General features: G+C 38.2%; 1 protein-coding gene across 11 annotated transcripts in view; it reads right to left on the reverse strand.

Annotated features, from left to right (window-relative positions):
* The window catches only part of LOC135195686 (transmembrane protein 268-like), a 779,026-nt gene that overhangs the window by 93,635 nt on the left and 663,888 nt on the right, over nt 1–21,503 (reverse strand). For all 11 annotated transcript variants that reach the window (XR_010310216.1, XR_010310214.1, XR_010310218.1 and 8 more), the window contains exons 3-8: nt 21,001–21,148; nt 20,628–20,871; nt 19,421–19,536; nt 17,608–17,841; nt 16,313–16,459; nt 16,018–16,173 (exon numbers count right to left, since the gene is read on the reverse strand). Coding sequence is in view for 6 of the 11 variants with exons in the window: in XM_064222077.1 (XP_064078147.1) it covers nt 16,018–16,173; nt 16,313–16,459; nt 17,608–17,841; nt 19,421–19,536; nt 20,628–20,871; nt 21,001–21,144 (1,041 nt within the window). In the remaining 5 variants the exon portion in view is untranslated. The remainder of the gene's footprint in view (nt 1–16,017; nt 16,174–16,312; nt 16,460–17,607; nt 17,842–19,420; nt 19,537–20,627; nt 20,872–21,000; nt 21,149–21,503) is intronic.

Below are 21,503 nucleotides of genomic sequence, written 5' to 3' on the forward strand. Positions count from 1 at the left end.
GTGTCGCTCCAAGCTAGACTATGGCTGTCAGATCTATTCCTCAGCTTGTAAAACCAAGCTAAAGGAATTGGATGTTGTACAGAACATGGGGTTGAGAATATGCTCAGGGGCTTTTAGAACTTCTCCTGTCGAAAGCATATATGTCGACACAGATCATCTTCCCCTAGATTTAAGAAGGCAAGAGCTAGGGTTGCGATATGTGGCTAGAATGAAAAGTGCAACCAAAAATCCCTCCTTTGAAGTACTTAAGGAAACAGACTCAAGGAATTTCTCTGGTACAAGAGCTTCTAATCCATTCCAAATTCGACTGAATGAGGATGTTAGGGATAACCATCTCAAATCCCAGAAAGTCCTGGAAGTAAAACATCCTGTAAATCCTCCATGGCTTATTCCTGAAGCATTAGTGTGCAAGAAATCATTTAAGAAGAAGGATTATACTGAAGAAGAGATTAGGGGAAAATTCTTAGAGCACGACGTTACCCATGCCAATTATGTGAAGATTTATACAGATGGTGTTGGGTGTGCTGTTATCCTTGGTGATACAGCATATACAGCTAAATTACCTGACTTTGCATCAATATTCACTGCCGAATTAACAGCCGTAGTCTCTGCCCTAGACTTAGTTCTTCAAAGTAGTGACACTAATTTTGTCATATACTCTGATTCTAAAAGCACTTTAGAAGCTATCAAAGATTTAATAGCTTTCATCCATTAATCCAAAAGCTTCAGGAGTCACTTTTTCGTATATATTGTCTGCGTAAGTCGGTCTCTTTCTGTTGGGTTCCTTCTCACATGGGGATTCACGGAAATGAGACTGCAGACAGGGAAGCAAAAGCTGCTAGCGCTCTGCCAGAAACAACCTTCAGGAAAGTGCCTCATACAGACCTAAAAGGTCCTATTAGGTCTTTTGTATTAAGTAAGTGGCAAGAAAGGTGGACTTCTCCTCTTCTTGCCAATAACAGTAAGTACAGAAGTATTAGGAAAAATATACAGCCGTGGCCTTCGTCATTCCAGCTTGACAGACGAGCAGAGGTTATTTTAACAAGGTTAAGGATTGGGCACACTTATTTAACCCATCAGTTTATTTTAGAAGGAAGCAGCCCACCATTGTGTGCTTACTGTGACGAGATACAAACAGTGAAGCACATTCTGATGGTTTGCCCCAGATACTTTAACCAAAGGGAAAGATATTTCCAGGGTAAATCCCTCTCAAATATCTTGGGAGATGAAGAAGACATTTCTGCTCTCATCTCCTTTTTGAAGTGTATAGAAATTTTTAATAATATTTAGATAAATTTTTATAAATCACATACAGATTTTTAAAGACATTAAACTATTTTTAATATATATTACTCCATTCATTAAAATTCATATTTTTAATTTATTTATTAGTCATGTCTAATTTTATGAATCATTTCTTTCACTAATTCATTCATTCATTTACCATAATTCAACTTATTTAACCTTCATTACAGCACTGAATGGCTTTCTTGGCCCCAGTGCCTGGGCTTCAGCCCTAAATATCATACATCCATCCATCCGAAGTTCAGACATAAATGTGGTCTGACGAGACCATATTTCTGTGTCCAGACTGACAGATTCCTCTGCATGGGAGGGATGGAGTAAGCCACTGATTTTGTGAGCTCTCAGGCAGAGTGTACTGAGTTGTCGATGCCACTTGCAGAGAATCTTCACCCAATCGTCGCAAAACCAGAAGAAAGATGTGTCCCTAGACACTTCTTCCTTGGGCAACATAGTACTTGTGTAAAGTCGTTGACATCCATGTTAGGGATGGCGACTCTTTTCTGGAAAGTACCGCAGCACCCTAACAGGACAAAGTAATGACTGATCTGGATCATCAATTACAAAGTCCAAGGAGTAGGAGATCATGAAGGACTTGAACCTAGCAGCAGATGCCAACAGATATATGTCACTACTGTGATGTTGTTGCTCAACAACAGCACTGAGTGCCTCAAAAACTTAAATCTTAAAGGCTACCTTGAGTTCCAGGATACTGATAAGAAGCTACTTATCATCTCAGTTGCACATTTTCAAGACAACGGTCCTAAAGGTATGCGCCTACTTCTTGGTCGTGCATCTGATAATAAAAACATGTCACGAGACTATGCAGGGATATTCAATGGTTAATGTCAACTGAACACCAACCTAAACTCACAATTTTTTAAAGTAAATTGTATTTTTCCTAAATGTGCAAACCTGAGGTCCTTTACATTTGGAATTATTTCCGGTGAAGCTGGAAAACGGCAGCTAAACTCTTGAACAAGGTGGTTAGGCAGTAACTACCAATTGGTAGGCATTGAGGGGTGGCATGAGGTGGGGCTAATGTGTAAAAGACCTCAGGTTTGTATAGTTAGGAAAAATTATTTAAAAAATTGTGATTTGTTCCTACACTAAAAAATTTTGTTTGTTCCTACATGATATACAAACCATCATTCCTATACACTGTGAAGACTCAATGATTGGAGGGAGGAAACTGAGTGAGTTTCTTTGAACTGACTGGAGTTCTGCACACTTGGTCAAAAGAACGAGGAATACCCTGCCTCTGACATATATCGGAGTATAGGAACTGCAAGATCAAATGTCAGACTTCGGGACCTTTTCAAATAAGTGAGGAATCATAACTCATAAGAAAAATGGGCTAGGAAGAATCTTAATAGTTAGAGGCATTGAGGCAAAGACACAAAAAGGGTTGTATTAATGCCATTTTCCCCCCTGATCCCAACTCCTTGACGAGGTGGGGGCTTCGGGATCCACTGCAGAGAGAGTATGCCCCTTTATGCCTACGCTCTTTGCTGTGGATCCAACTGAACATTGGGATCTTTAACTCCTTTACTCCTCCTCTTATAAATTTTCCCCCTTCCCTTCTTCTTCTTTCATTGACGACCTTGGCATGGTTTTGGACTATTGAATTGACTGCTCTTTTAACTTGCTGGAGGGTGGAGTTGGATGGCATGCCTCTCCACCCGTAATACTAGAGTACCTGACGTGGTCGAGCTAGGGGAAATTTTTAAGTCAAGCCATGCCCACAGTGCTGGGTCTGATCTCATGGGACTGACGACCCTTAAGGCACTGTGGGTATGGCGTATATCCAGGTGAGGGACCCAGGGCAGTTACCAGTGTGTGTAACGGCATTGCCCCTCCCCCATTTGGGCCTCCTTGGTGAGAGGGACCTCATCCTGGATGAAATTTATTAAATACTTTATATGGAGAAAAAAATTAACCTCAAAACGACTTCTGGCATGGCAATGGACTGTTCTCAAGATAACTCAAATAATGAAAATCAGAGTGGTATTAAGACATTATTACCATACAATAAACCCAAAAGAAATAGATATCGCCAGGACCCAACCTTGATTCACTTTGATTCTCTCTTTGGGGAGTCAAACTGGTCAAGGTTTTTGAACTTAGAAGCTGACAAAGATATATCTTTATTAAAATTAGAAAATTACCTATTGAATCGATGCCCATCGCAAGAGATGAGCATAAGACAAATTAAAAAAAGGGAATGGTTGGTTGAAACAACAACCAAAACCAATCGGAAAATTATCAATGTATAAAAAATATAGATAACATAAATATAAAGGTCACAAGGCATGATACTATGAACAGTGTGCAAGGCACAATTGTAGTAGCAAATCTTGAGGATGAAACATTAGATAAATTAATACTTTTAGATTCATTAAAGAAAAGGTACAATAATGTTGAAGACTGCGAAGTATATGAGATCCCAAGCAGGAAAGACAAAAGTGAAACTATCAAAATAGCCAAGATAAAGTTCAGTGGCCAAACCTTACCCTTAAAAATTAAAATGCTAGGATTAAATAGGGAACTAAGACCTTATGTTCCTAAACCTATGCAATGCAAGAACTGTTGCAAATATGGTCATAAAGCAATTAAGTGCAGGAATATTTATAGATGTGCCTTTTGCAGCTCGCAGGACCATAAAACACGCTGGGACTGTGGCCAACCCAAATGCGTCAATTGTGGATTAGAACATCATGCAAGATCTAAATTGTGTGCGTTCTATATCTACAATACAGAACATAAATTACTACAAGAACGAACTGGAATGACGATAAGAGAAGCAAAGTTAGAACTGAAAGTGAAAGGATTAAATGACCCAGCTAAGAAATTTAGGTATGCAGACACCTCAAAGTCAAGCAATACCAGAACTGAGACAAATGATAATAATAGAAATAAAGAAATACCACCACAAAAAATGCAAGATGAAAAGAAATCTTCAAACATACATAATATTACGACTGTGGAAAATCGATTTAGCTCTTTATCGGAAATTGAAATGGATAATGACATATAGGAAGACAAAGAAGAATTAAAAACACAAGAATGTGAAAAAACAGATAATACTACTCGAAAGAGGCAACTGGATAAGACCCCACCTAATTCCACCAAACAAGTCTGTAAAAAGATAAATAACCCACCAATCTCGCCGAAAGCTAAAGTTCAGAAACAAAATGCTAATATTCCACTGTCTCCCATAGTAACAATAGTACCTCTAGGAACCGAATCACAAAATTCAGATGAAATGGAAAACCAAAATACAGGTCACTACAGTGAAAACGAAGAAATTCAACCATCACCAATTATAGGCGCCACAGGAAAAAACAAGGAAAAACAACAAACTGAGAAACATGAAGATATATGCGGCTGCAGTAAATGCTTTATAGCAATGTGCCACAAAAATAAGACTCTAACTAAAGACTGCCTAACCAACACCATAAGAAATTTCATGAGGAATAGGAGTAAGGAAAAAACAAACATCAAATCTCATGAAGTTTGTATGTGTATTGAATATTACAAAGAGAAACACATCAGTGTTGTAGATAATATTCTAAAGAAAATCAAAATGGAAAAATTAAATCAAGATAGTAAAAAAGTAACAGTTAACGAAAGTAAGATTCAAACTACAACAAAAAATGAATCAAGACCTACAAAAATACAAATTAACTTATATAAAATTTAAAGAAAATATCAGCTTTAATAATCTAGGGTAATTTGACCACTTATATTACACCATTCAATCGTTATATAATTCAGTGGAATATAAATGGATTATTAACGAGAATGCACTTAGGGGAAGTCCAACGACTTATTAGCGAACATGAACCAATGATTATATGTATACAACACAAAGGAAAACGTGTTCCAAAAATAGGTAAATATCTATTAGCTACAACATCACAGGAAAATGAAAATAATTTAGGAACAGCAATATATGTCCACAATAAGATTATATACGACAAATTAGATATAGATTACACTGAATTGCAAATTTCAGCAATAACAGTGAAAATAGAAAATAATGTGTGTGATATAATTATCTTATACAACCAGCCTAATAAAAAGTATGATTTAAACAAATTACAGAAAATAATAAAAGAGTTTAAGAATCCAATATTAATTGTAGGAGATTTCAATGTGCATAACTCAATATGGGACTATAACAACATTACTCCAGATAAAGATGGAGCAAAAATAGAAAACATAATGAACGCTAATAATCTTTGTTGTCTGAATGACAGCGAAGTAAATACATATTAGTCCAGAACCCATGGAACATTTTCCACAGTAGATGTCACCCTTTGTTCAACAAATATAGTTGACAGACTAGATTGGAATATATGTGATGACTCCTATTCAAGTGACCATTTTCCCATAATAATATCCTTATTAAATAATGAACCAAAACCATATTCTCCACATTATAACTTGCAAAAAGCAGATTGGGACATTTTTTTTTTTCATACCAAATAAAATACCGCCCTATGATTATTTGAGAAATCACAATGAGACGAACGATTTCATTGTGTCCTTCATTAAAAAGGCAGCAGACAAAGCTATTCCTCATTCAAAACCCCATAATAAAATACCAGATGATCTAACTGAATTAGTACGAGAAAAACACACACTTGCAAGAAGGTTAGATACTCTAAACAGAAGATTCAATAAAGTTGATAAATCAAAACCATTCACAGAAGAAAATATATTAAAAATGACAATTTTACTATTAGAAATATATGTATTAAAACCTTTATATAATAAAATATCAGCCAAATTTAGAAAAGAAGTAATAAAAGGTAAAATAATATCTTGGAGGTCCTATGTGTCAGAAATAACAAGCGAAACATCCATTCAAAAAGTATGGGAAAAATTCAGAAAAATAAATGGAACAAACATTAGACCACCCAGCCAAGCTATATTAGATAATGGAAATAAAATTTTAGTTCCCTTCGAAATAAGTAACATACTTGGGGCAAGTTTTGCCAAAATAAGTAGTGACGAAAATCTAGACAAACATTTTAAAAAAGTAAAAAAACAAAGCAGAGTCTATTATACTTAATTTTGAGACAAAGGAAGATATATATTATAATAAGAAGTTCAATATGGAAGAGTTAGAATATGCTCTCTTGAGCAGTAATAAATCTGCCCCTGGAGGAGATGATGTTTGCTTTGAGATGATTTGCCACCTAGCACCTTTGGCAAAATCATTCTTATTAAAATTTTACAATCATTTATGGCTCCAAAACTTGTTTCCAGACAAATGGCGAAATTCAATAATAATTCCTATACCCAAACCAGGAAAAGATGCTAGTAATGTGAATAATTATAGACCTATCTCATTAACAAGTTGTATATGCAAGTTATTGGAGAAAATGGTAAATGCACGACTTACATGGCACATTCGTGAAAATAAAATTTTAAGTCCTACACAGTTTGGTTCACAACGTAATAGGTCTACATTAGATTCTCTGTGTAGTTTGGAAGACCATATACATAGAGGATTTGAAAGAAAACAAATTACAATAGCTGTCTTTTTTGACATTCAAAAGGCATTACGAACTACATGAGAAAGGTATGCAATTATTAAAAATCATTTAATAATAATAACATCCAAGGCGGCTTCTCCTAAATTTGATTTAAATAAACTACATGACATGACCTCACTTTTTTCAGGTGAAATAATAGATTAAAGGATATTTCGCGCAGCGACACGAGCTGAGCCCAGAAAATGTTTTTTCCAAAATATTTCCACTTGAAAATGGAGTACCACAAGGTAGCGTCCTTAGTGGTACTTTGTTCACATTGGCAATTAACAACATCAGTAACATGCTACCGGTTGGAATTAAGAGTAATTTGTATATGGATGATTTTGCAATATATTACACAGAATCACGCATAAAACATGCAAAGAATTATTAATAAAACTATAATAAAAATAGATGAATGGGCCTCATCAGTAGGATTTAGATTTTCCATAGAAAAAACCCAAGCTGTCATGTTTTATAAAAGTAAAATTTGGAAAAAAGGTGAAGAAGCAGAATTAAAAATGAGAAACCATAATATACCAATTAGCCAAACTGCAAAATTTTTAGGTTTGATATTTGATACACACCTCAACTGGAAAGCCCATATAACTTACATAAAATCGAAATGCAAAGGAGCATTAAACCTAATTAAAAAACTCTCTCACACAAAATTGGGGAGCTGATAGACATACTCTTACTATATTTTATAAAGCAACAGTGCTATCAATTATTGATTATGGAAGTGAAATATATGGGTCAGCTTCAGAAGCAGCACTGAAAATATTAGACACAACGAAGGCCTAAGAATATGCACAGGAGCATTTAGATCCTCACCAGTCTCCTCTGCACAAGTTGAATGTGGCAAACTGCCACTATCCCTCCATAGAGAATTCATAACCATGAAAAGTGCATTAAGAATCAAGACAAGAGATTCACCAACTAAAAGTCTATTTGAGTTACGGGATGTCTTTATAAACAATCATTCACCACCTTTCCCAATTAGACTAATAGACTGTTCGAGTCATGAAATATAAATATACAAGTACCTCCAATAGTAAAGTTACCACCCCATTGGACTATGATTAAAGTAAAGACTTGCACTCACTTGAAATATTTATCAAAAAGTTCCGTATATACCCCAGAACACCATAAACAAAAAAACCATAGAACATATAAGATAAAAAAGTTCACATTATGCAATATATACCGACGGGTCTAAATCGCAACATGGCGCAGGATATGCAGCTATATCGCAGAACAAAACATATCAATTTTCTTCACCCAATCATGCCTCAGTCTTCACAGCAGAGTTGTGTGCAATTAAAGTAGCTATCAAAATTATAAAGCAAACATCAATTAATAATTTTGTTATTTTTAGTGACTCAAGAAGTGCCATAGAAGCTCTTCAGAATTACAATCCAAAAAATAATATTGTACAGCAAATTCAATTTCAACTCCACAAATTATATAAAAATGGAAAAAATATTGAAATATGTTGGATCCCTGCTCATGTGGGGATAAGAGGAAAAGAAGAGGCTGATAAAGCAGCTAAAGAAGCAGTCTACATGATAAAAGCAAATGTAAACATCCCAACCAGCGATTATATAAGATATAAAAAAACAATAATTGTCGATAAATGGCAAAACGTATGGGCTGAAGAGCCTGAAAATAATAAATTAAAACAAATAAAACAGGATGTTAACAAATGGAGTTCAGCATATCAAAGAGAGAGACATGCTTAAATAATCCTGACACGCCTCCGTATAGGCCACACTCGTTTGACACATGGGCACTTGATGCTTGATGAGCAACCCACGAGACCCTTCTCCCGAGTGTTCAGAGTGCAAGGGGTTGGTAACAGTCAGACATGTCTTGTGCGAGTGTCCAAAGTATGACCAGCAGAGACTGTCAATTTTTGGAAATAAGACGATAAAAGAAATTTTGTCAGAATCTTTTACATTTTCAGTAGTTCCAATTTTGACTTTTCTGAGGAACTGCAATTTAATTGATAAAATATAAAAGTTTTTTTTAGTGAATTTTAAAACAAAATCTCAAAAATTTAAAACTTAATTCCGAATTTTAATATACCGTTTTAGTATGTATGTAAGGGAACATGAGTAAATGTATTTATTGTGTGTGTTCTAGTGTTCTAGTATGAAAGCGTTTGCCTTGGTGCAATTTTTTTTATTTATCCTGAATGACCAATTTGGTCCCAGTTCTGGCCTAAGGGCTAGACCTGACATTTTATCTAATCCTTCGGGCCAGCCCTAGGAGAACTGAAAATCAGCTCAGTGGTCTGGTAAAACTACTTTTATAATAATAATGCCATTTTCTCCTTCCTCCCCTTGCTAGAAAAAAGAACGGGTGCTTGATGTGTACACTTACCGCATCAGATGCTGGTTCCAGCAATTGTAGGTTCGAGTCCTATTTTCTGCCCGAAAGGAAGAAAAGTAGGGGGATGTGGAAGGTGGCGAAGGAGAGGTCCAGTCACTCTCGTAATGCTAGTCACTTCCAGAACCACACCTTTGGTGAGATGCTACCTGTCCTGTTAAAGGAGTCGGGTAAGAAACCACAACTTGTTGAGCAGCCACCACATGTCCAAGGAAAAAAGGTTCCAAGCACTTGTCGGCAATACCTGACAGACTCCTCTAGAATGCGAGGGATGGACAAAGCCATTGATTCTGAGAGCTCTCAGGGGATTACTTTTTCTCTGGACAAGGAGTTCATTCAGTTTTGAGACGTCCAACCAAGCTCTTTTCCCCTCTGCTGCCGCGACAGGAGCATTTCTTCTTTACCCCGGAGGAGTCCTGTGCTGACTGCAGATTCTCTTGAGCCTCTCCTTCACCTGGGTCTTGGGTCTCATGCTGTTTCTCTTTGCCATGAAGGGTATCCCCTCTTGCAACAAGACACAGGGAGCTTGGAGGACACCACTATGGTTTCCCTGCAGGCAGTCCTCTAAGGGATTTCTTCCCTACCCAGCACCAGCCAGCAACCTGTGAGCAATTCTGGTCTCTCTTAAAGAGTGGTGGATACCATGGTAGTCAAGGAACGTTCCAAGGTGTCTGCTTTGTCCTTCTGGCAAGGCCTAAAAGTCTTGGGCTTCGAAGGACGATCATGAAATAGCCAGCCTTCTTTCTTCTCTGAGAGAGTGCAAATACGTGTTTCTCTTTCAACCTTATTTCCAATCAGGAAGAAGGCTGAGGGAAGGACATAGAAAAGAACGCTCATAACAGACATTCTCCTACTGCTGGTATTTGAAAGAATTATATATCGAGTTTGGAATTGATAATGACATAGCCAAGACCTAGTAGTAAGTATCCTTCAGGAGAAGTATCTGCTGTCTTCCAGGTAAAGAGAAAGGGCAAGGAGGGTGCTTAGCCATGGCAAAGCACTAATCTGTGGACAGCGGATAGTTCACTTGAACAGAGCTGAGCACTCAATTTGACTGATCCATTAGGCAGTAAACAAGTTGAGCCAATCACTCAAAGCGACCAGGTACCTGGGGTAACAAGTAAGCCAAGCCAAGAAAAGCAAGCAGAGCCTAACTAAGGGTTCTGGCTCAGCATGCAAATCAAGCAAAGATGAGAGGGCTGGGTGAGCAGAACCCGTCTGCTAAGAACAATTGCTTTCTTCCCTAATACTCTAGTCTCCTTCGAGGCTGAAGCCCATTGAGAAAAAAGCTTAATGGGGATTCTTTGGCTGCTTTCCTACGTGTTCAGACCCTTAAGGTCCAAGACACAATGGATGGGACCTGACCAAGCAGAGTCAGCAGGCAGGTGGTGTCGAAACACCTGACATGTCTCGCCACCTACTCTCATTCTGTGCCTAAACCAGACTGAAGAGTGAACCCTCCAGCACTGTTCTGGAAGGCACCCGAGATTCTGCAGAATCCCTGATGCTCAAAAAACTTGCCAGTCTTGTGCCTACAATTCCCAGGAATTTGAGCACCTGACAAAATCCCAAGTCTAGTAAGAATGATCATCAAAGCAGTCTCCTCTTGGCTTCCTAAGACAGGACAGGCACAGCACCAGTCTTAGATGCAGATTTCTCAAATTGGGACCAAGATTGCGGTCTGAAGAGGTCATGCAAACTCACGCCCTCAAGACTGCCGAAATGTAAGACTCCTGAGGAGAATGAGCAGGAAGAGCCAACAAGAGAACCATGCCTCCCCGAAGAGGGGAAGTCCCTTAGAAGCCCATAGGATTTCTTAAGGGAATCTCTTCACTGTTTGTCCAGGTGCTCTGTCGAGGCTGAGACACCAGGTGCTTGGTCAGAGACTTGAGCGCCCCCTCGAGACCCTTGAAATGCAAGACTCCAGAGGACAAACCAAATCAGCTCCTGCCCTATGACCAGAAAGCGCCAATGAGAAAATCCTGCCTCCCCTAAGAGAGGCAGTCCCTTAGAAGTGTGGTAGGACTTCTTTAAGAAATCTCCTCACTGTTTCTTCTTAAAGAAATCTCCTCATTGTTTCTTCTTAAAGAAATCTCCTCATTGTTTCTTCTTGAAGAAATCTCCTCACTGTTTCTCCAGGTGCTCAGCCGAGACTGCAGCACCAAGTGCTTGGTCAGAGACTGAGGCACCAGACCGAGCCCTGGCTGAGTACTAGTGTAGTACAGGCAGGTTCTGGTTATCGGTGGACTTGGGAGGCAGCCCCCTAGAAGTCTTGTGAAGGAACTTCTTAGAGGGAGAGGAGAAGCAGCCTTATTCTTCCTTGATTGATGAACCTTGGAAGCAGAATGGGAGAAGGTAGCAGAAGACGCATGCAAGGATAAGTTTGAAGGTGCTATCTCGCAGGACTTCTTCCTCGGACTCTTCTTCAACATTTTCTAGAGGAGGAAGCACAGCCATTGCCAGGGCAGTTAGGGCAGAAGCCCTAGTGGCACGAACATCAGAGTAGCAGCAGGAGTGACTAGGGCAGCTGTGGCAAGAGAACATACAGGAGCAACCCAGTCGACAATAGCTACAGGAACGTTGGTAACAGCAACAAGAGCAATCAGGGTAGATGGGGCAGGAGGCACAGCATGAGCTGCCCCATGACTGGTCGCCAGGGAAACAGGAGCAATCAAGACATGAGGCACAGCAGGAGTAGATAGACTACAGGTAGAGCAAAGCAGTGCCGCAGCATATATGAGTGTCAAAGTTGAAAATCCTAAAGTAGAGGAAAACCAACAATGACAATCCAGCCATCTACTGCTGCACTTATGATGCTCACTGTCTACCTGAAGAAAAAATGATTATTAGAGAAGGAATCCTCTTACTCCAAGGGTAATTGCCCTATGAAGTGGGAGGAGGCCCTTGTAAAGAGGTCTCCCGACTGTCAACAACCCCCCTTCCTCGCCATAAGGAAAGATTACTGGGAGAGAGAAACAAGGACGAGGGGGATGGCTACCGAGGGCGCTGTCGGAAGAGAAAAACTTCTGATGACACTCGACAATCCTCCTCAGAAGTGACACCCCCCCACACCCCCCCAGAAAATTTAGAACTTTTGAAGAGAATCTCCTCCCTGCTTCTCCAAGTGCTTGGTAGAAACCAAGGCACCAGGTGCTTGGTCAGAGACCAAGGCACCAGGTGCTCAGTCAGAGACTGAGACACCACACTGGGCCCTGGCCAAGCACTGATGGCAGTACATACTGGCAGGGACAGCAGAGACATCTGCACGTCTTGGCTCTTCCTCTCGCCCAGTGCCTGAACCAGGACGGTGAGAGGTCTCTCCAGCACCAGTTCAGGATGCTTGAGACTCCGTAGAGACTCAAGCACTCAGAGTGTCTTGGCTAGGCCAAGCCCCCAACACAGTACCAGTCTTAGAGGTGGACTTCTTAGAACTGGCAACAGGAGGGCAAATCTAAGTCAGCGTGCCTGCAGCTCCAGAAATGGAAGACCCTGGTGAAGTACATAATTCAGTTCCTGAGCTTGAAGGGCAGGAAGAGGCCAATAAGAGAACCCACTGCCTTCTTGAAAGGAGGCAGCCCCTCAGAAGCCCTGTGACAGACATCTTGGGTGGGGAGAAGCAGACTTCCTCCTCCTCAACCGATGAGCCTTGGAAGAAGGGAGAAGGCAACTGAAGATGAAGATGAAGTTGAAGAAGAGCTACATCTCACAGGACTTCTTCCCCAAACTCCTCTTCGACATCTACAGGATGGTGGTCAGGAAGCACAGGAATTGCCAGGGCAGTTAGGGCTGGAAGCACAACAGGAGCGGCCCGGGTGACAGAAACATCAGGAGTAGCAACAGGAGCAACCAGGGCAGCTGAGGTAGGAGAATATGCAAGAGTGGCCTGGCCTGCAGGAGCTACCTGAAAGTCAGTATCAGCAACAGGAGCAAACAGGGCAGCTGAGCAGGAGGCACAGCAGGAGCTGCCCAGTGACTGGTTGCCAGGGTAACAGGAGCAATCAAAACATGAGGCACAGCAGGAGCAAATTCTGAGTTCTATTTATAATAATAGGTCGGTTCACCAACCCCTTGAAAAATATTGGTAAACTGATTCCCTGGATCAAAGACATACAGAAGCTACCTTACATACAAACAAGTTATGTTCAGAATAGCCATTTGTATCTTGATTTGTTCGTAAGTTGGTCTTCACACCTATTTAAGTATTGTATAATATAAAGTCAATACAGACTGAACTTTTTTTTTCATCCTAAAACACAATATACATTACTGTACACACTATATACAATGCTGTATGTATAGAGTACAGTACTTTATTAATACAAATGAAATATAATATCTAAGCAAATTGTAATGATAATACAGTTGTTTTTCTTATCTTTGAAACAGATACTGTATGCTTTGGTAAGGATTTCTTTGGCATCACTTTCTTCTTCTTCATATGAGAAGGGAGCAGTCAACGGAGGTAGGGAGGCTCTTGAGGTTGAAGGCACTTATTTGAAGAATTGGTCTACAGAAGTTTGCATTGCTTTTCTATTCTTTTCATCGTATACAACACGATAATATTGGACAGTATGGTTGATGGTTGTTGCTACCTTTGAGAACCTCTCAGCATTTGGGTTCTGATTATCATAAATAGGTGAAGGCTTGCCTATAAGAGAAAACTACTTGGCCATCAATTTTGTTTCAAACTTCTTTGCATTTCTTATCGCTCCATTAAATCTTCATTCGTGAACTCCTCTGAACGAAACCCAAACAGCTCTTCAAAGTCCTCTTCCCCTATATCAAGCTGTAGCTTTTCACGTGTCAACGAGGCTGTTAATGATTCCCTTTTCCTCTTCCTGATTAAATCCTCTGAATTCGTTGACAAACTGTGGGCGTAAAGCCTTCCATGCTCCATTCATGTTGATCCTGCTTCAAACCTTCAGCATCATTATTCTTGATGCAATTAGATATGTATCCTTTCCAAAAGTCATGCAAGGTCATACCAGGGTCGTCCAGTTCTTTCAATGATGGCCTGTAAGTACAATGCATGTAATTTTTCTTGAATTTGGCTATTATGCCTTGACCCATTGTCTGGAGGTGTGAAGTTAAGTTAGGGGGGGTAAGTACACAATTTAATTTTCATATCTGGATGAAAATCATCTAAGTGCAATGGTTGCCCTGGAGCATTATCCTAGATTAAGAGAATCTTACAAGGAATCCCATTGTCGCGACAGTACAGCTTGACTTCAGGAACAAAGTGATTGAAAAGCAGTCTCCAAATATAGCAAGTCACCCATGGTTTGTTATTGGACATCCAAATTGAGGCTAGAGGTCTTTGTGATGTTTTTGAGTGCCTGTGGATTTGCAGCAAGGTACACTAAAAGCGGGTTCAGCTTGGAGTCTCCCAATTGTTGCCACCCATCAGTAAGGTTAACCTATCCTTCACTGCCTTATATCCTGGCATCATCTTCTCCTCATGGCTCATGTATGTTTTTTCTGGCTTGCTTTTTTTTTTTTTTTTTTAAAGAAAAGGCCTGTATCGTCAATGTTAAAGACTAGCTGAGGGGGGTACAACCTTTCTTAAACATAAATTTTCTTGTACATCCCTGGGAAATTTTTTGGCTGCTGCTTTGTCAACACTTATTGCCTCACCACTAATGGGCATGTGATGCAAATTAACACATTTTTTAAAGTGATGAAACTTTTCATAACATGCAGCAAATGTTTCATCTGCAGCATTTTCACCAGCCTTAGCCTTCAAATCTTCGAAAAGTTTTTCCATTTTTTCTACTAGCCTCCCCCTTCTCTTGTCTATAAATGTTGATTACATAGGCACAGCACTTTTAACATGTTCCATAATTCGTTCTTTGTTCTTAAAGATTGTGCCAACAGTTGAACGATTCATATTATATTGGCGTGCTACGTCCACCATTTTTTCACCATCTAATTTCTTTATGTATATAATTACCACCTTTGTTTCCTTTTGAGATAGTTTGCCACATTTTACCACTGCCACTACGTATTTTCAATTACCATACCGTACACTTGCCATTAGCCATGATAAATAAAGGATGGCTAAATATTTCACGATTACTTAGGGTACTGTGCCCTGACCTTTCCAGGGGCAAGGGCCCCAGAACTGATACTATATAGGAGAACAATGTGTGCAATTATTCTACAGTACAGCATTACCAAAATATTTCCTCTGAAAGGTACTTTTCGTTAGTTAAACAGATACACCCATTGTTTATGACCATCTCCAATACATTAGCATAAACAATCTAAAAAATTGCCAGAAGCAAGGACCCAGGCAATCTAAAAAATTGTTACTATTAACCCTTTAATATTAAAGTAAACTTTTGTAAAATTTCATTTTTTTTTTACTCTGCAACTTTAGCCAGTTTCACAAATCTCTAAAATCACTTCCATAGTTCAACACAGCAATTATCTACTAAAATTACATCTATAAAGTAGTTCTGTAACGTAGCTACCAATATCTATAGTGCGTACTACAAAGTAGTTCTATAACTAAGCTATCTATATCTATAAAGTTAAAATAATGTATTGTCCTATTTCAAGGGTTTCAAAGTACATAAATAAAGGAAACGATACATACTGTAATATATAACACCAGCCATTTAAAATAAGACGTAAGTTAACACAAGCTAACAATAAGGCATTCTTGAAACACTCATGCATTGTCTTTCAGTATATCAATAAAAACATTGTTTTAGAAAAAATTCAAAATACAATAAAATAAAAACTCATTAAAATACAAATACTGCACATTGCTTACCTGTTGCCGGGATATACGTGTATTAGTGGCTCCTGTTATGATTATATCTGAATCATCAATATCCATTCGCTGATGTAATGGAGAAACTTTATTTTCTTCACTGTTAACAGTACGACCAGCCCGTTCTTCTTGTTCAATAATTTCTTGAAGTTTTGCCTGCCAACATATAATTATATCACAACAACAATGCAATGCCTTTTCTACAAAAAGTATTTATACCGGGTCTCAGCTATATGGCATATTAATAAAAGGTTTATGAAAAAAAATGATACTGGGTAAAATAATCCTTTCTTACCACACAGTCATGAGTGTCAAAATAGATGAAACAAAGGTTAACTTTGTGACAAGACAGCTTCCCTCGATCATCAAGACCCAGAAGTATTTTATGCCTCAATAGCTGGATATTGATGCCTGCTAGACACCTTTCAAGAGCCTTATTTAACTAGGTAAGGGAGAAAAAAATGGGAAAAAACATTAGTATATCCAAATTTGTCTTCAACAAAATATATTTTTATAATAAAATAAAGTTTTATATTTAATTACTCAGTAATTACGTAGCTATTATTTTTCCATGTACGGCAGCCTAAATTCAAATTTTTTGAGTGGTGCTGCAATTGCTCCGTGTAGGTGCACACTACAGCCCCCTATAGCAATACTAGGAAGAACTTAGCTAACCACCTCATTCTGTTTTATGCCTGTCCATCACAGGGAAGGGGGGGGGGGGGGGGGGGGGGGGGGGGGGGGGGGGGGGGGGGCTCCGATCATATAATGGGTAAGTATATAAATAGTTTTTTGTTTTATAAAAATGTCATTTTTATATAAGAGACTTACCCGGTATTTACATAACTGATTCCCAATTGATAAGAGGTGGGATCTTGGACATATTCTACTCCAAAACATTAAGTTATGTACATATTGATCTTGAAATAGAAAAGTTGCTAGCATTGAAAACATGTTTGTCAATTCTTATCAGTTAAGAGAACTACTGCAGGTGCATACTGCCACAGGTTGTTGCTCATATTAACTTGTAGTGACATGGTGGTATACCAATGGTCGCCTCCTGCTTAGGAGGAACTTTGCAGCAAGGGAAGTGCTACGATGGCTAGCAAAGCATGATAGGTGCCTGCCCTTGCCCTGGGCGCAGCACCAAAATAAAAACAACCAGACAACACTGACACCTACACTGAAATAAACCCACAACCCATCCACTGAGAGTGGTGGGTGCTCCAGGTACGTTGTTTCCTTGGACTCTCCAACTCCGTACCTTACTAGAAAGGTGAGAGAGTAGGAGAACATCCCGTGCTTCCTTCCTCGATGCCAGTCACTAAAAATAGTCTCAAGGTATTGGAAAATTTCGACACTGGTTAAGCCTCATCAAAATAATGAGAAGCCATACGTGGAAAACTAATAGTTATGTAATTACTGGGTAAGTCACTTATATAACATTAAAAATTACGGTAACATTTAATAGTGCAGTACATAGACTATTACTACATAAAACCATACGGAGAATAATAAATTGCCTTTTCTGATTGCAGCAATAAAAGTAAAGCAAATTGAAACATTAACAATATAATGAATATAAAATACCTTTATCTTAATCCACATGCAGAAGAAGATTGCTGCTGCATTAACCATCAACCAACCAATGCCAGCACCAAAGAGTGCTAGCTGCTTCAATCCTGAGAAGAGTATGCACAAAAGAATGGCAAAACCAAGGAATATCCAAGCCATAAGTATTCGCTTGTAGCAAACATTGTACATTGTGAATCGGTGATCGTTAACAAGCTGAGACATAATGTGGACATAGTCTTCTACAGTTAGCTGAAGGGAAAGGAAAATATATTAGTCATGATGCCAAAATTTCATATATCAAAGTACATATTACTTGAATGTATTCTTATACTGACATAAGAATACACTCAAGAAAAACTCTGAATGTATCAAATGATTATATTTCCAAATCAACGATCATAGTTTTTTGTTCAACAGTTAAGTATTACATAAGAAAAATATCCTTATATATGACTTCACACTTTTTGTTTTAAAGCATTAACATTCCCATGGCATGTCTCTTGCATCTTCATTTACCTTCATATGCTGCCACTTCCCACTGTACGATTAATCTTTGTTCTTTCTACTCTTGACTAATTCCAATGATTTTTTTTCATTATTCGATCTCCTACTTCTTTCTCACGAGTCTTTGCTGCCTTCTCACTCATATGCTACTTTTCACTTCCTTACATATTTCAATATACCTTTACACCTAACAAAGTGGCTTTGTGGAAGGATAATGAGGCACTCACTCACCTTTTATTTCACGGTACTAATCAACATCCAACGCATCCCCAGTTGCCATGGCCATAAAACAACTTTCTTAATCATTGTCATAAAACAATTTTTGGCTACAAATACAATTTTTTTTTCTCATACTGAGTATTCTGATCATGATCTCATTTCTTTTATGGGTATTTCAGTGTTTGCTACTTTTCCACCAATTCCCTCTATACAACACTATTCTACTTAAGAAAGTTCTTGGTAGGCTGTAGTGAAGGATTTCTCTTTCAGCCATACTTATGACTTAACACCACCCATGTTGAAACGTCCTCACCTTGGTTGTTAAGGTATACAGTATACATCGTCTCGTCTGTTATAACTTATAACTTTCTCTCCAAATTCTTGATTTGACTCTCCCTCCTCCTCAGCCCTACTTCAGAGAGCAGGGCCAGGGTCAGCCAAGGTCATTCCTAGCTTTCCCTGACATTAATTATACTTCGTTTTCATCAACTAAATATTAATATACAGTATTCCGGAATTTCAAAAAAGTTTTGTAGAACTAAAAGGAAATCTAATATTATCTCAAACTCAAACCAAAGCATTACAAAGCATACGTAATTTCATGAACTCCTGTGTTTTCAAGCAATGTAATGTACTGATCTGGCTTATTACCTTTAAAGTACAGTCAAAAGGTTTAAAGTGTATACAGATTTATATAATTAATTTCTTTTCCTATTTCTGTATCTGTATCACTATCTTTATTGCCAACAGCACTGGCACTAGGCTTATCCAACCTGCTGATATCCCTTTGCATGTCTGAATAATGCATCAGTTCCCAGTCAATTAGTCACAATAGTCTTCCATGAATATCACTCTAATTTATTAAGAAATCTTGCAAACAATTCAGCCAAATGACAAACGAGTAAAATAAACTTTATGGAGACAACATAAAAAACAGGTAATCTATAAATCTATCAATGCAATTATTATTATTAATTATTTTTGGTAACATTTTGGGCTTACATACAACTCGGTGGCCAAAATAAAATCTTATATAATTATATTGTAAAGCAAAGGGAAGCAAATTTCCTGATAAAATCTACAACTTCTCAAGATTACAACTTACTGTTAAACCTTGCGCCATTAATTCTTCAGGGACCAGTTCTGGCCGAAACTGTGCTGGTGTGACCCATGGCATGGAAGTGTTTTGGGGAAGCAGTGTGACTATGACATCTCCGTTTGCTGAAAAGACATTATTCTTCAGACGCCAAAATAATCAACTTTACTGACATGATGTAATGAGAAAATGATAAAGTATTTCTAAAAGGTAGCCTGAATTATAAAGGGTTGAAATATGTGAGCTTAGTTAGTAATCAATATGTTACATATTATTTTCAGAAGAAAAAATTCTATTTAAAAGAGCATTTGAAGCGATACAAAATTAGAAAAATTATAGAGGAGAAAGGGAATGAAGAAAACACATGGACTGTTTTACCTAAGGAGGTGAAGAGTAACTGCTTAAGTATTTTAGTTATTCATAATGAGCAACTTGGCAAAAGATAAAGGAAACCCTGAACAAGAAACCACATGCCATGAGTAAGTCAGGTTGGGAGGAAAAATTTACAATTTGATTGCTCAACGAAATTCTCCTCTAGAAAGTGATTGGTTGGTAATGGTTTGTTACTTTGAACTAAGCTGGCCAATGTCAGCACAGGCCCATGCTCATTAGTGGCTATAAGTGGCTAAAGTGTTAAAGAGAGATGTGGACCTCCGGACTCTTGCAAATGGAATGGAGACTTTTAACTAAATGTCTGGATAAATGAAACCAATACATCACTTCATTAACAAGGAAAATGAGGTTTCCACTGCATATCCCATCTACTTCTCAGGAATTTTCAAGTGTCTAAAACACCATCTACTTAAATCTTGTACTGTACTAATATATAAAAAGATTTATTTTCACAATTTCTAGTTCCTAACTTATTTAACATTCAATTATGAAATTATAAAATGGATATGCGCTGATTTTTTCATCTAAATCTCTTCCTTAAAATAAAAGTTAAAACACAAAAATGTTCAGTAAGTAAATGCAACACAAAACAGGAGTGAAGAACATAAATATTTCAGGAATGAACTTGACATCAATAATAGTAATATTGATAACGTTAATGGTATTATTAATATTAACATCACTGTGACTGCTTAAAAGAGTAAATTAAAGCAAATTTACCAGATTTCAAATAGTGTATGTATGCTGAACTTTCCTTGCAGTTTTCTTTTCTGGTAGGAACCAGAATGAGCCCCAAGACCGAAACTCTAAACTGTAAACATACCAAATCCTTGTCTAATGACAGGCTGCGCATTTGCAGGAGGTCGAGTTGCTGAATCGTGTAAGGGCACATTTTGGAGTTGTGTTGGGCTGAGCTGCGACATGGTCACCCGCGTTTCAATCGAGTTCGTGGAGGTAATACTGCTTGGGGTGGTAGGGGAGGTGACCGAAGACTTGCGAACGCCATTTGCAGGCTCTGATATGGTTCTTGACAACGTCTTTTCAGGACTATGATTCTCAAGGCTAACCTGAAATATTCAAATCATAGCATTTATTAACGCCTTATATCTAAGATTACAAATAAACTCAGTTGATGAAAAGATAAGCCCAAACAGAGTTGAAGAAAGCTATTTTTTTCTGAGCAAAAGCGAATTTACCTGGACGGACTGAGCATCTATAACAGCAGGGGTGTTTCCCTCTGAGGGAGCCGACTGCTGATTTCCATCTTCTTCTTCAAATTGGACCCATGAGTTTTGGGTGCTGTTCCCTCCTCCCCCGTCCTGATGTTCCCGATTACTCATTGCACTGAAATTGGAAAAAGAGAGAGATTATATAAACAAAAGTTATTGCACGACTTCAGAAAATCAAGATCTACCCACAATACTGGCTGAAACAAAAAAATAAATATTCATATACTTGTCTCTTTGTATGTTTTACACATATACTTGGAGTATACAATCAGACCAACAGTATATAATTATACACAATACAAAAAAATACACTTAGTCACGAAAAAGCACATGAAAAAATTCATGGATTAAGTACAATTTACTTACCTTTTCATTGTACCCCAAGAATTTATTTCATCACCACGACTCAATAAAACTAATGTCTGCATTTGTGCCTAGGACTGTGATGCAATTAGAATTTCGTTAAAATT

This window comes from Macrobrachium nipponense, chromosome 16, assembly GCF_015104395.2.
Source record: "Macrobrachium nipponense isolate FS-2020 chromosome 16, ASM1510439v2, whole genome shotgun sequence".
In the NCBI taxonomy this organism is placed as follows: Eukaryota; Metazoa; Arthropoda; class Malacostraca; order Decapoda; family Palaemonidae; genus Macrobrachium; species Macrobrachium nipponense.